Source organism: Equus przewalskii, chromosome 21 (assembly GCF_037783145.1).
Source record: "Equus przewalskii isolate Varuska chromosome 21, EquPr2, whole genome shotgun sequence".
Taxonomy (NCBI): Eukaryota; Metazoa; Chordata; class Mammalia; order Perissodactyla; family Equidae; genus Equus; species Equus przewalskii.
The window spans coordinates 8,054,604-8,069,784 of record NC_091851.1 but is presented as its reverse complement, the minus strand read 5'-3'; the positions used below and the strand labels follow the sequence as shown (position 1 = coordinate 8,069,784).

Genomic DNA, 15,181 nt, shown 5'->3' with positions numbered 1-15,181 from the left:
TAGTATTTCGGAGGCACATATCATATCACATTAAATCACTGAAAATAATCTTGCCACCCATGTTATTTGCATCAAATACACATAAAAATCCTTTTAAGGAGTTATAAAGAAAACAAAACTACACATGACTGTTCTTGGTTTCCATCTACATAACATGTGTAAACCACCTGGCACACAAAAGGGCTCTGTTAGGGCTGGTCGCCTTCTCTTTCCTTTATTATATTCCTTTACTCCACAAACCTACAGACTTAAAAAATTTGCTTCGTTTTTATGTGATGCTGCTGCTCATTCATTCATTCAATAAATATTCAATGAACACCAATTATGTGCTAGTCACTGTGATAAGCCCTGGCAATAGAGAGCTGAACAAGTCAGACATATGCCTTGCCCTTACGGAGCTTATACACAAGTATGAGAGTTAAAAAATCAAATAATTCCACAAAAAAATGCAAAGCTGCAACTCAAGAAGAGATCCCCTGCCCGGTGCTCAAAGGGCACATAGGAAAGGGGCTGACTGCAAGGGGGGTTATGGAAGGATGCCTCAAGGGAGGTGGTGGTTAAGAGAAGCTTTGAGGATGGGAGGGAGGAGTGGAATGGCATATGTAAAGGTCCTGTGGCAGGAAAAAAAAAGATGACGATGATGAGTGATTGAAAGACAATTGTATGCTTACAGCTGAGAGAACTAGGGAGAGCACTGCACAAGACAAGTCTTGAGAGAAAGGGAGGAAGCAGACCACGTGGAATTTTTCAGGATACAGTAAAGCATCTTGTATTTTATGTAGGAACAGGAAGACATCAAGGCCTTTTTGCAGCAGCATTACATGATTCAAGTTTCAGAAAGATCATTCTTTTGCCTGAAGAATGAACCAAAGAAGGCAAAAGCAGATGCAGATAAACAAAGTAGGAGGCTCCACAATGGTCCAGGTCAAAGATGACAGTGGCTCAGAACTTGGAGGGAGGGGTAGAGAAGGAGGGAAATAAACAAATCAGGAAGATATTAGCAGATAAGATCAACAGGACTCGACGACAGGCTAGATACAGGGACAAGAGAGATGAAAAGGGCTCCTGGGTTTTGGCCTGCCATAACTAGTTGGATGGGGAGCTGTTCACACAGGTTGAGAATCCTGGAAAAGGACCAAGATTGGTTGGGGGAGAAATCATGAGTTTACTTTTAGACTTAATGAATTTGAGATGCCTTTGGCAGGCAGAAATATGGGTCTGAAGCTCCAGAAGAAAAGCACAGATTATCTATCAATTTATCTGCCTGTCTACCAACCTACCCACCCCCCTACCTACTTACTCTCAAATACATATAGAGACACACACACATGTACATACCACCCCTGTATCTGGGTGTATATACATATATATATACACATTTATCTACAGACGTTAGGTAGATATGCATACATATATGTGCACAGATGCATGTGCATGCACACGCAAGTGTGTGTCTCTCTCTATATTTGAGAGTCATCTCTAATAAATGAAGCCATGGGGGTGGGAAAGTCACCTGAGAAGAGAACAGAGAGATGGAAGAAAACAGGACCTAGACTGGGCACTTTGAGGAACACTGGCTTTTAATGGCCAAGTAGAGGAGGATGAGCCTGCAAAGGAAATGGAGAGGGGCCATCAGAGAGGGAGAAGGAAAACCTCAGAAGCCAAGGGAAGGAGTGGTCAAGGATGCAGAACACCTCTGAGAGATGAGCCAAAAGGAAAAGACTGGAAAATGCCATTGATGTGGCGGCCCCGGGGAGAGCGGAGGGGCTGAGGAGTGAATGAGGGAAGGAAATGCAGATCCCGAGTACACACACTCATCCAAGAAGCCTGTGGATGAAGACAGTTGGTAGCAGCTGGAGAGGGTGATGTATCCCACAGGATATTCTGTTTTGCTTTTGTTAAAGGAAGACTCCTGAGTACATTTTAAAAGCAATTACCAAGCTGAAGAAAAGAAGGGAATGAATGAATGAGAATGACCGACGGTGTAAGGTTTCTGGACGAGATCTTCCCGAACTCTTGGCGTGGTCAAGGATGAGTCTCCAGAATTCAGCGTCCTCACTTAGGCATCCGACTGGATCCTTTCTAACGTTCCTTCCAGATCTTAAATTCTCTTTAACTACGACCTACTCCTTGATCTGAGGCTACTGTGATTAATCACAGCAGATGGACTTTTTGTAACACAGTTAATTTGTAATTTTTAGAGTATATCTAAACCTCCTTGAAATATATGATGGCTTCTTTGGGATTATTTCAGAGCTTGTTAACTACCTGAAGACAGACAAATTCCAGATGGTCTTAAAAGGGAATGGAGGGAAAATGAAATCATAAAAGGCTAGACAAAGACACATGTCACCAGACAAAACAAAAAAGCTTCACTTATATCTCTGTGAATGAGAATACACTGAATGCTGGTTTCACATGAGATTTTATATTTTAATATTTTAGGTATACTAAAGACATTAGACATGTAAACATTTCTAGTGATTTCTAAGGAGTGTACAGATAATAATCATTAATATCACCATTAATTACTCTCCTCGAATTTTATGTGAGATTTTAAAATTCTGCTACTGCACAAACAAATCAACTTTTTTTTCCTATTAAATGTTGTCATATGAATATTTCTGAGGTGATGACATACAAATTATTTCATTCTCAGTTACAATTAATACAAACATAACATATAAAGACAACTATGTTCCCAAAAGTGCATGGTCCAACATAAAATGAGCTTAGAGGCCACTGCGGTAGTAAAGTGGGGGGCCCTTTGTAATTCTGCTTCAGGGCTCCTCATTCTGAATTTTAATTAGTTTAGGAAGCCCCCCACCAACCTCCCACACAGACAAGATGTAACGCATTGCAAAGCATGCTCAGTGAAAGAGAGGTTTCCATTTCCACACAACAGTCAGATAAGCAGAGCTCTGTCGGGGAACATACAATTTTACTGAATGAGAGGTCGGGGTGACGGAAGACGGGTGAAGTGCTTATTTTGTTTCCCAATTTAAGCAAAAAGAAACTTGATTGTGTGTGATAATTTTCCTTCTGATTTAAAATGTCTTAAAAATATTTATATAAAAATAAGTTATGATGATGACACCATTTGGGGGACCCGATAAAGAGAAAGTCTAATTTCCACCAACATATGCCAGCACTTAACAGATTAATATACTCTAGGGCCTTGGACTCTTGTGACATTGACTTCATTATTTAAGACACCTGAATTATAGTAATTTTTCTCTATCTCAAAAATGGCTTTGGGCAGCAAGATGGGGAAGATTAAGATCTGACATGGTGCTCATGGTAGGTAAGAAAATTTCACATGAATGCTAATGAACTCAAACAGGACACACGGCCTGGGGCTGGCGGCTGGCATGGATGAGTGACAGGCACTCGGCATCAAGGTGGCGGGTGTCAGTATCAAAGCACACCATCAGATCACCAGTTAGTATTTGTGAAAGACAGAAGCGCACATGACACTTTACCAAAAGCCTATCACATAGGCCTTGTCCCCTCCTTTCAACACTTATAATTCAAATATGGATTTACAATTTCCTGCTTTAGATAAATCACTTAAACCCTTATTTACTCTTCATAAAGTAAAAATTGCAAACTTAGATTCTGGTACTCTGGAGAAGAAAGAAAATTGATTTTCAATCTTTGTTATTAAGGTTTCCAGCCAAATAATCCATCAAGAATTATTTGCCCAACTGTGTGCAAAGGCTGAGCGTGGAGCTTCGCAAAATTACAAGATGCTCCAGACCCATCCTCCAAGAAGTTTTCAGATGTGTATGCGAGCGGGTGGGGGGTGAGTGGGAGCTGATTTTTTTTTTCTTACCACCTCAGGGAAGATACAAAAAGAGTACTGATATGGAACAGCTCTGGTCCTTCTGAAGGAGAGGGCAATTCCTGACAGTAGGCAATAAAATGATAAATTCTGAGGCACTGAATGGAAAGCATTACACCAACTAGTCAAACTATCAGTAACTTTTTTTACTTCATATTCTTTGTTACCAATAATACACTACTTATTCTCTGTTAGTAACAATCTTAACTATTCAGTTCTAGCCTCCCACGTACTCCAAGCTGTCAATATCCTATGGTTCCTCCCAAAATAGTTCTTCCAAAACACCTCCCTTCTCCCTAGGCTCCACCAGTCCCTTATCTTCATCACCCCCTTGACATTACTGCCCGTCTGCAAGCCTCCATTCAAGCTATGCAGACACTGCACTGTCCTCACCTCTGCGACCACATTACTCATCTGCTGAATGGTCAGCACCTTCCACAGGAAACTCCTGCTGTCACACTGGGATTGCAGAGCCTACAAGACTGCATCAGCACCAACACTTGTTCTTTGTGCCATTTCTTATTAAGTATATGAAAAAGAAAAAGAAAAATCTAAGGTCTGAGACTCTACCAAGAAGGCCCATGGACTCAAGGCCCATGGACTAGACACCACGGTCAAACTCATGCTTTCCTTCCCAGCAACTGCCTCCTTTGTCTATGGAATCACACTCTGGAATCACCTACAGAGTCACGGGAGTGAGGAAAACTAAGCATGAGCGAACACGAGGACACACCAATTGAAGAGCACGGTTCAACGTGATGCTATATATCCCAGGCACTGCTTCTGGAAGAACTCAAAAAAGAGGAGAAAAGCTTCATACACCAGAATTTAGGCAACGTCATCACATTTAATTCTCACAGTACTAGCGAATACTTTTCACTTTTGTGACGTTACCAGATGAAAACACTCCTGTAATTTTATGCAGGGGAAGTACTGTTTACACAATCTGAAAGAATAAGGCTGCTGACTGAGACAGGTAAAAGATCTCCCCCGTGATGGTGACAATCTGGTAAATATAGATAAATCTATTAGTTGACATTCCCAAGCGCAGGGAAGTGGTAATTACTACATGTGCTTTTTAAGAGGACAGCCTCACTAACACTTTTCCAAATGAATAGTAATTTACCAATGAAAAAAGACATTTAAATGCCAAATATCAGCGATAAACTGGAAACTGGTAGTGAAAAGAGAGGAAGCTGCCGGTAGCACAGGGTGAACCAGGAGTCCAGTCACACGTGGAGTTAACGTGGTTAGCTCACTGGGCCTCGGGGTAACAGCCATCTGCATGCCCTGTTCTTGACACCTGTACTTAAACTGTTTCATGGGTAAAAGCCAACGTCGTTTTTGGACCATGAATACGCTGCTGGGTTTAATCGTGTCTCCCAATTACTATTACCTTTGAATGAAGTCCATATACTTTTTTCTTTGCTTTAGTCTTATTTTTTTCTTAAAAAAATAAAATTCTACAGATAGAGCTGAAAATCCCTTTGTAGCCCCGCCTGATTAAAAACCTCCCTTCTCTCCAGAGGCTCAGGCTACTCTGAAGCAGGCGTGTGCCAGTCCCAGTCACATCTTATTTTTACTACATATTTTCATAACCACAAACCATGTATCCTATATTTTGTGTTTTAAAAATGTGTTCCAGTTCTCATTTTAAAATCCTCAAAAATCAAGACAGGTCAAGTGGAGAAGTCTAACCCTTAACTTCTGAAGGACTGCATATGTTTTTCTCTTGATGGGATCCTTCAGCCTTCAAATATGTGTATTAAAAGAAAAAGGTACTATGTTGCTTCTCTCAGGTAACATCTTGAAACAGAGAGTCATCCTGCATGTCACTGCCCTGTGACTTGCTAATGACACTCATACTCAGTGCACCATGTTTTAACACTTTGGAACATAGCATTTTTATGTCGATTTCATTAACAGTGATATGAGAAAGGTTTTCAGTAGCACAGCAGAATGCCAGAGGAATTCAAGCCCATCAGATCTGAAAGTCAGGGCACCATGGTAATAAAACAATTAAGACTGCCCCGCAGGGAAAGAAAATTCTGACAATATTAACCTTGAATGCCAATTAGTACTACTACTTTCTTAGGACAAGTCATATCTTCAATATGAAGACCAAAATTTTAGCTCCAGTCATCACTAACCTGAATAGGTATATTTTTAAAATGAACTTTCAATTTAGGTGAAAGTTTAAGATTAAAAAACCACTAAATAAAAATACCACAGGGAGATATATTATTTATCTACCATGCCTCAAATCCACAACAGAATTAGAGACATAATCAAATAGCTACATAAGCAGATGGCACTGGAATAATAAGCAATTTCTTTGAACTAAATAAATAAGCCAATAATCTTTTCGGGGGGGGTAAAAGGATAATGTCAATATTAAATATCAAATTCTAGACAGTTCTCATAATGAACAGTATATGCTCTAAAAGTTCCTTTTTCAGTTTGTTGTTTGGAACTCAGGACTGATTTTTCTCTCAGAAACATCTTTACACATAACACTCAGCTTCCAGACAAACTCACAGAGACTATTTAACCCATAACACGGCGGGAGCAGTGGTCACTGGAATCCGCTCAGCATGCTCTGTGTCCAGTGGCCAGGACTGTGGGTGGAACAAGCTCCAGAGGCTCCAGAGAAACAGGCCTGGAGCAGGGAAAGCACACAGAGAAGAGAGAGCCAGGCAGGTCCGACAGCCAGCACTGACGTTGGTGGGCTATCTGTGATCCCAGCATTGCTGATACTAAAGAACTCCCCCAAATTAATCCCAGTCGTAACTCCTTCTCTAACTTTCTGTGTATGGCTCCACAAACACAGCACGCTGCATTTGGGTATCTAGAAGAACAATGCACAAGACTCATAAGTCCTAGGGTCCAGTCACTGAATTCTTTGAGCTTCACCTTCCCCATAGGGTCTTAAATCAATATCCTTAAAGGCCCTCTGTGCTTGAAAAGACTGCAATATTATCATCAAAATCGATAATGATAGAATGAAAGAGTTCTTTCCTCCACATTTTTGAGCAGTTGATGTATAGAGCTATGTTCAGAATTTCGTATACATGAATAAACACAGGTCAACACGTACATATATCAAAAACCCTCAAAGTTTTATTGGAAGAAATAGATAAAAATTCAAATATAAGAATAGGCATATTGAATACAGAGAAGTCTCAAGATGGAAATATATATTTTTTAAATGTGAACAAATCAAAAGAAATTAGAACCTAACTTCTCAAAGGATATTGTAGCACCACAAAATGATTCTCAAATTTCTTTGAAAAAATTAATAGGCATGAATAGCAAAAAATTCTCTCAGATAAGGACAGAAATTAAAGTGTATTATAACCCAACAAGCATTAAAACTGTGTGATACTGGTACAAAAGTAGAAATACACAGTACTGGAACAAAGTGGGCAGCCAAGAAATACATACAGTGCTATGTGTGTTTTTGTTTTGGTAAAGTAAGTTTCCTCAAAAGGGAGGTGAGTCTAGGGTGGGGAAATGTTAAATTAGATTAGGTCTACACTTTATATATATTTTAAATGTATTAAACAATTAAATATTTCAAAATGAATTCCAGAGTTCTACTCATGCATTAATAATCATTGAAAACAAGTACAAGCTTCTTGTAAAATCCTGTTTCAACAAAGTCCTCATAACAAGGTCACCATCCTCTGATGCAGCAGTACAGTGACCTCTACTGAACAAGGAAAGATCTCTCGTCTTTCCCCACAGCCCCTGCACCACCCCTGCCGCCTGGAGGAACAGCAGCAGGACCTCCACCTGAGGTCATAAGAGAGAACAGACAAGTGGTCTAGCTGCAGTCTAGATCCAGTTACATAATTCATTTGTGGGGCCATCTGTCAACTATGTACCCTCCAATTACCCCGTTAGCACACTAGGGCCTGTGGGTTCCCAAGTAGGGAGTGCCACTGAAGAGCCTGACATGGTGACCTCCTGTCTGCCAACCAATTATGGTGGCTTTCTGGGCTCAGAGCAGAGAGGGTCTCTCACTGTGACTAATGCTGCTGCCTGGCAAGAACCGGCTCCTCCATCCCATAGTGCCAAGGTCCTTGTCCTGGTTGCAAAAAACCAGGAAATGCTGCTTTGGTAACGATCACTTGGTGTTCATTGTGTCCTTGGTTTGGCCTGGTCACCTGCTACTGCTGACCTCTGACCTTCCTGGCCAGCTCCAGGGCATTCAGATGTTTCCCAAACTCAACTTACCTTGAGACACAAAAATGCTAAGAGCAAAAAAACAGATGGAAAGATCAATGGATGGGGGGATGATTTGGAGATGGGTACATAGGTGAGTACATGGTGGGTGTCCCACTAGTTGCTTTTAGGTCTTTCATGGACTCTATGCACCTCATATGAAAGCATCATCATCCTCGTCCACATTATCTGTCTTTCATTTCTAAGGTAACTCCTTGCCACTGATTTCTGCTTGTGACTTCACTAACACCATAAAATACATGCTTTCCAAGGGCCTATCTGTCCAATTCCTATGTCACAGCAGATACATTACAGTATGTAACTATGAAAAGTTGTCATTATAAAGACTACATATAATATACAAAAAAGGGCTTAAGATATAATGTCAACTTTCTTTCCTTCCTTCTTGTGTAATTCAGTCAAAAGCCATTAGCAGGGCTGAGCAAAGTAGGCATTAGCATGGGACTGGGAGGGTGTTTTGGTAAGGGGGAAGAAAAGTTTCTGTGCTAGGAGAAGGGTGAGGGCAGTGGTGGCCCAGCATTGGGATGTCACAGTCTGAGCAGGAAGAGGAGGGGCCCTGCATGAGGAGGGGGCAAAATGATAAGATACTGGTTATATAATGGGAGCCAGGTTTGTCACTGTCAGAAAAGTGAGCTACAAGGAAGAAAAGGGGGAAAACTAGAAAGAACTCTATGGTATTGAGTTGGAATTAGAGGTGCTGATGTGAACTCCCGGTTAGCAATATAGATACTGAAATATAAATATTTCAATATACTAATACAGATACAAAAACAAATATAGTTATAAATGTTGTACACACATATTTTCCCTAACTCTGTTGACTGACAGGACCTAGGAGCAGCAACACTTCAATAGCAATGAGCACATGTAGTGCCCAGATCTTGGTTTCTAAATCTCATTCTCCACTACATGGAACCAGGGCTCCTTGGAGAATTGGCTGATTCCAGGAAAGTGTAAGATGCTGGAATATCTTGTTATGTGAGAAAGTAAAGAACTGTTCACAGATGATGGGGACGAGCCAAAAGGACATAGAAACCAGCTAGAAGAAACTCCCATTGGCCAAATCTGGGAGAATTTGGGGATCAATAATGATAGAAATGGACCAAAATCTACCAAACAAAATAGCAAGCTGTGTGACTCTGTTGATTTAAATATATATATGAATAGATAGCAAGAAAAGAAAGCTCTTGCTTACAGGAAAAAGCCAACTAATAAATGTAGAAGGAAGAAAATCACCATTCAGCAACCATCAGAAGAAAAATTAAATCAGACCAAAAGAAAAAAATAAATAAATGGATTCTAAAACCACAGGGTGAAAGTATGATAAAGAATGGAATATTTATTATCTCAAAGTACCTTCCCAATGTAGTTAAATTATAAAATTAATAAGTTACAAATTTATAGTTTTATAAATTAAAATTATTTCTTATAAAATAAAATTTTAAATTAATTAAAAAGGGATAAAAGAGCAATTTCACAGTGAGGAAGCTTGGCAAGCTCCACCTTAATCAAAAGATCAAAGTGAGCATCATTAGTAATGGGACAAATAGAAACTGTGTAATGGGACATGAGAAAACTACAGTATCATTTCTCTGATATTCCTGTCAAAAATGCATAATATTAGTCTACTCTTGAGGAAGCATAAGGTAAATTCTACATTTATTTAGAGGGACCTTCTACAATATATCTGACCTGCCATTTTCAAAGCTGTCAAAGTCGTAAAGTCAAGGAAAGACCAAGGAACTCTTCCTGACTGAAAGAGACCAGAGACATGTGGCAACCAAATGCACACACAATGCTGGACTGAGAAACGGACCTATAACGGACACTGTCAGGACAAAAGGCAAAACTTGAAGGGGCTCTGAGAACTGGATAGTAGGAATGTATCAGTGTTAGTTTCCCAATGTGGATGGCTGTGTTGTAGTTACATAAGAGAATGACATCGTTTAAAGGAAATACACACTGAGGTATTCAGGGGTGTTGGGGCATTATATTAGCAATTTACTTTCAAATCCTTCTGAGATTAAAAAGCTCTTTGTACTATTCCTGTACCTTTTCTATAATACTGAAATTATTTAAAAAGAAAAACAAAGATATGATACCACATCCCGTATGTATAATTGTAATTATTCATAAAAAGAATGTAAATAAGGTAATAAAATTATTAAAAGAAGCCATTGTGTTAAGGTTTTGCATCTAAAGGGTACTTTTTTAACTTAAAAAATTCTGCTTAAGTCCTATTTCCATAACAGCAATAACTTTTAAGACAACTACATATATGCTCATGTTTAATTCAACATGACAGTGGGCATTATAAAGAAGTCCATCAGCAGAACAGCATAATGAAGCAGGCGTCACTCTTTCATACTTAATTGGTAATTAATTCTAAGATGCACATGTTCCCCCAGTACCTAGCCAGCTTGTTTTCTAGTAACAATATATACAAAGAAGATTGAAAACCAAAAAACAGATACCTTGATTGAGGTGTGTGGCCTCCGTGATCTGAACACCATTTACAGAGCACTGAGAGCCACTCAGGGGTATCAAAGTCACTGTCCCTCCAACATTTTCAAAAATACAGTGCTCACTCTCCAAGTCAAGGCCATGAAGAACTAAGTCGGAAAAACAAAGGAGAAACAAAATTTTTTCTTTGGTATCTAGTGCAATGATTCCAAACCTTTGCGTATTTTTCAACATTGCATAGTCTTCCTTTTCCAAGTAAATATTGTGAAGTGATCATTTATGTATAGTGAGGAAACTGACTTCTGGGAGTTCGCGGCATCAACTGATAGAACTGGAGGTATCCTTTGAACATTATTACCTCAAAGGGTCTGGATGTCACCTGTATAAGGAAAGAAGTTCTAGAACATTAATTTATTTCATCTTCAGGGAGAAAATAGTTGAGTAACTTGTCTTAACTGAACACCAATGATTGAGTCACTCTGTTTGATGCTGAACAAATTTCCTCCACTAGTCACCCAAAGGTCACAGTAAAATGGAAGAGACAAAAGGGCTCATGGGTCAAGGACTTATTGTGACCTCCACATTTACAGATAGTGTTCCAGGAGCAGAGACCGAAGGTGTACTTGGCATGGCATGGATTTTGGGAAGCCCAAGGAAGTCTCCAGAAGCTGTACTGGGATGCACACTGTCACAGCCTGTGCCAATTCTGAAAGAACTTTACCTCCTCCAAGGACATCTTAGAGCATGTGGCTGCAAAGGTTTCCCTAATCATGTATGACTATCCTGAGTTATTCTTGTTTAATGAATGCCCAGGCATGGCTAGGCACACCGGTCAAATAAACCTACACAATTTTAGCCGCAGTTCTTAGCCAGCTTCTCAAGAGTACGGAACAAATAGTTCCCACTATTCTCCACAGAATTGCACTACTTAACTTCTCCGTTCACAGAAAATGTGCTCTTACCACTCACCATCATTTATAGCAAACCCCAAAGGTCAAACACATCATTTAACTTTTAGAACAAGAGGCCTGATGCCCAGTCGTACTCAAAAACAGCTGAACCTAAGGACTTCTGGGAATTGGTTTTCAGCTCTCCCAGTTTCATAGCAAATAGTAAATACATGTCGGAATATGCTAGGGTTGGCTTGATTAATAGCTTACACTTGGCAAGAAAGCAAGTTCATGGCCAGCAATTCTAAAAAGAGCTGAGAAGATCTAATTCTTCAGCTGCCAATCCCTACCTTGCATAACACATATATACGCACACTCCACCACCACCACAATGAATTCCATAAGTTATGTTTTTAAAGCCTGGCAGGACCTCAGCCTGCCCAAGCTGAACCATTGGTGATGTGCATGCCTCACGGGGACTTTCAGGAAACCCAGGCAGTCCTGCCTCCATATGTGTGGATGCTGAGTATGTGTGTCTCCTACTTTCCAGGTAAATTCTACATTTATGTAGAGGGACCTTCTACAGTATATCTGACCTGCCATTTTCAAAGCTGTCAAAGTCATAAAGTCAAGGAAAGACCAAGGAACTCTTCCTGACTGAAAGAGACCAGAGACATGTGGCAACCAAATGCACACACAATGCTGGACTGAGAAATAGACCCATAACGGACATTGTTGGGACAAAAGGCAAAACTTGAAGGGGCTCTGAGAACTGGATAGTAGGAATGTATCAGTGTTAATTTCCCAATGTGGATGGTTGTATTGTAGTTACACTTTGTGTAACTTTCATCATCTTTGTGCAGGTAAGTCTCTATATCTTTCCCATTAAGGAGTCTTAAATCTTTTATCTGTGTCTGTTGGCATATTTCCATCAATCACTGTCCCACTGTGACAAGAGTAGAGTGAATTAAATAACTGTTCTCTTGACAGACGTGACAGAGTATAGAATGTACACAGGGTCTGGGGAAAGGACTCATAGTTCCATTTTACTCACTAAATTAATTGTTCTGTGTTATTCATTTGAGTTTTCAAAATTATAGAAATATACATACTGATCAATATTGTATTTGAAAAAGAGTCTTCTCTTTTATAGTTACTTCAATGTCAGTCACTCAAAAGAAAGTTCTTCATTAAATGACTTTTTAAAAGTCATTAGGAAGAGTAAATTGATAAAGATTCTCACCAATATCTTGTTCTGTTGAAGCATCTTCTCTACCAACATATGTCTGACCTTCCTAGGGAGAAAATTCAAGTAAAACTTATTAGTAAGAACATGAGGAATGGTCTGTTTATCCATTTTTCATGTAAGCCCATACAACCTGGTGACCGATGGGCTGAGCAGTGTCCCAAGGAAGGCCACAGCCTCAGTGCAATTAGAGTCCACTGAGGCTCTGTAACAACACCCAGTGTTGTCTGAAAAATGACAGCAGAACTCCTGAGGCTTTCTATTCAACAGTGGTTGGGCTTCTATTTGGGCATGCATCAATTATTTGCCCATGACAGTAATCTCACTGATGTTTCTAATTCTTTCAGCAAGTTTCTCCTCCAGTGGCCAGGGGTTTCTTTGTGTCTAAGGATATAGTTTATGGGAGCCCACAAAGCACAAGTGCAATACCATTCTCATCTGAAGTCATGGATCAGAGAGAGGACACCAAAGTCAAGGTTACATAGGCAACCACAGATACTGATGTGGAAACTCTGCTCTCTTGACATGAATAGCCTGTTTGGGAGTAGGCCAAAGAATGTAGGTGGGAGACACAACTTTATAATTAACAGAAGGGACCAGAAAACTGTGCACAGAGCAAATCCAAGGTCCAGGTGCTTGTAACTTTTCTTCCTCAGTCTGTCTGCTTTTTTGTTCCTTACCTCCCTCTTACTGACTCTATAAATTAGAAGGCAAAGTGAATAGATCTTCATTTAGCTTTAGAACTACATAAATATGAGAACTTCAAATACTACAGAATCCCAATGAACTGCTGAAAATCCCCAAAGGGCTCAAGAATTGGCTGTATACTCTCTAATGAAATAGCTGTGTTCATGGACATAGAGTATTATAATAAACCTTGCTAGTGTCTAAAGGGAAAACTGAAAGCAAAATGAGAACGTTCCACTTAAGCAGTTTCTCCCTCACCTTCAAGTGATATAAGATGATTCCAGTACTCAGAAGGTCGTCATCAATGCCAATCAAATGGGGCAGCTCAGAATCCAAAACGACTCCAATCCCTTCTTTCCTAAGGGCTAGAGTTTGTTCCTGAAATGAGGAGGGAAAAAAAGGATAAAGTTACCCTGAGGAAACAGAACTTCCTTTTAAGTGTTCTTCAGAATGTTAAGATAAGCAATATTTTATTTCTCATAAAAACACTGCAAGAAAAATGGACCTTAAACTTCATGGCAAAATCCTGGAATATGGTAGGCAAAGTGAACTTGAAGCATTGAAGGCTGAATAAAAAATGAATTAAACTTTTTGCCTGATATATATAACCTCTGTGAAGCCAAGCTCCAACCTTGCCCTAGGACCACCTGACTACAAAGGACTCCTTCCCGCTCTTCAGAATCTTTATTTCACTTAACACCTAGATGTCTCCTGATTTGTTGGTCTTCTCTCCAGTTACAATGGTCAGACTGGGCAAGTTCCTAAGAGCAACCCTTTCCTGTGCATTGGCTACCCCTGCACTGAGGCACTGGACCCTCTGTCTCCTCCTATCTACCGGATCATTCTGACTTAGACAAAAATCTGCTATAGATCTCCCACCACCACCACCACCACCACCATCTCCCTTGGCCCTGCATCTCCCTCCAGCTACCACCAATTTCTCTGTGTCCCTTTAGAGAAAATCACCTACAGTCTCATACACTTGTAGCCCTCTCCTCCTGCTCTCTCTCGAAAACCCCAAGGAGGCTTTCATCCCTTGGGACTCTAGTATCTACAGTCACTCGCTTGATGATCTCATCCTGTCTCTTGAGTTTATCTGCAATCTGTATGCTGGTGACTCTCAAATCTAAATCTCTGGGCAGATCTCTCCCTTCAAAACTCCATACTTATGCATGTATACCCGCCTACCTGGCTTTATCTGTGGGGACGCCTGACAGGCAGCTCGGACTCATTACATTGAAAAGTCAACCCTTGATTCTCCCTTCCTCCCAAACCTGCACACTATCCCATCTTGGTAAATGCCAACATTCTTCACAGTTGCTCAGACCAAAAGCCATGGCTACACTTTGCTCCTTTCTTTCTCTAGATCCTACATACTTAGTGTTGACTCGACCTTCAAAATAGGCCCCTAATCTGATAACATCAAACCACCTGAACCACACTCCTACCTGGTGCCAACCACCATTATCCTTCACCTGGATCACTGCCACTCATGCCCCAACTATGCTATGTGCTCTACTCGGCAGCCAGGGGGATGTCAGGGCAGGCCACTCTTCTGCTCTGCTCCTTTAGATGGCCTCCTATTTCAGTGAGATAAAGCTAACGTCTTTGTAAGGCTCTACAAAGCTCTCCATGATCTCAGCCCTTCTAACCCCCAGCTCTCCTCTCCTGCCTCTCCCACTCCTCTCTAAGAATTCACAGCTCCTGGGGCTGGCTCAGTTAAGTTCAAGTTCGTGCACTCTGCTTCAGCAGCGCAGGGTTGGCGGGTTTGGATCCCGGGTGCAGACATGGCACCGCTGATCA

General features: G+C 40.6%; 1 protein-coding gene across 45 annotated transcripts in view; it reads right to left on the bottom strand.

Moving 5' to 3' along the window:
- Positions 1-15,181, bottom strand: part of KIF16B (kinesin family member 16B) — a 276,843-nt gene that overhangs the window by 127,338 nt on the left and 134,324 nt on the right. For all 45 annotated transcript variants that reach the window (XR_011531203.1, XR_011531200.1, XR_011531198.1 and 42 more), the window contains 3 exons: positions 13,637-13,756; positions 12,689-12,740; positions 10,567-10,704 (listed from right to left, as the gene is read on the bottom strand). Coding sequence is in view for 26 of the 45 variants with exons in the window: in XM_070589557.1 (XP_070445658.1) it covers positions 10,567-10,704; positions 12,689-12,740; positions 13,637-13,756 (310 nt within the window). In the remaining 19 variants the exon portion in view is untranslated. Of the gene's footprint in view, positions 1-10,566; positions 10,705-12,688; positions 12,741-13,636; positions 13,757-15,181 lie in introns of those variants that run through there.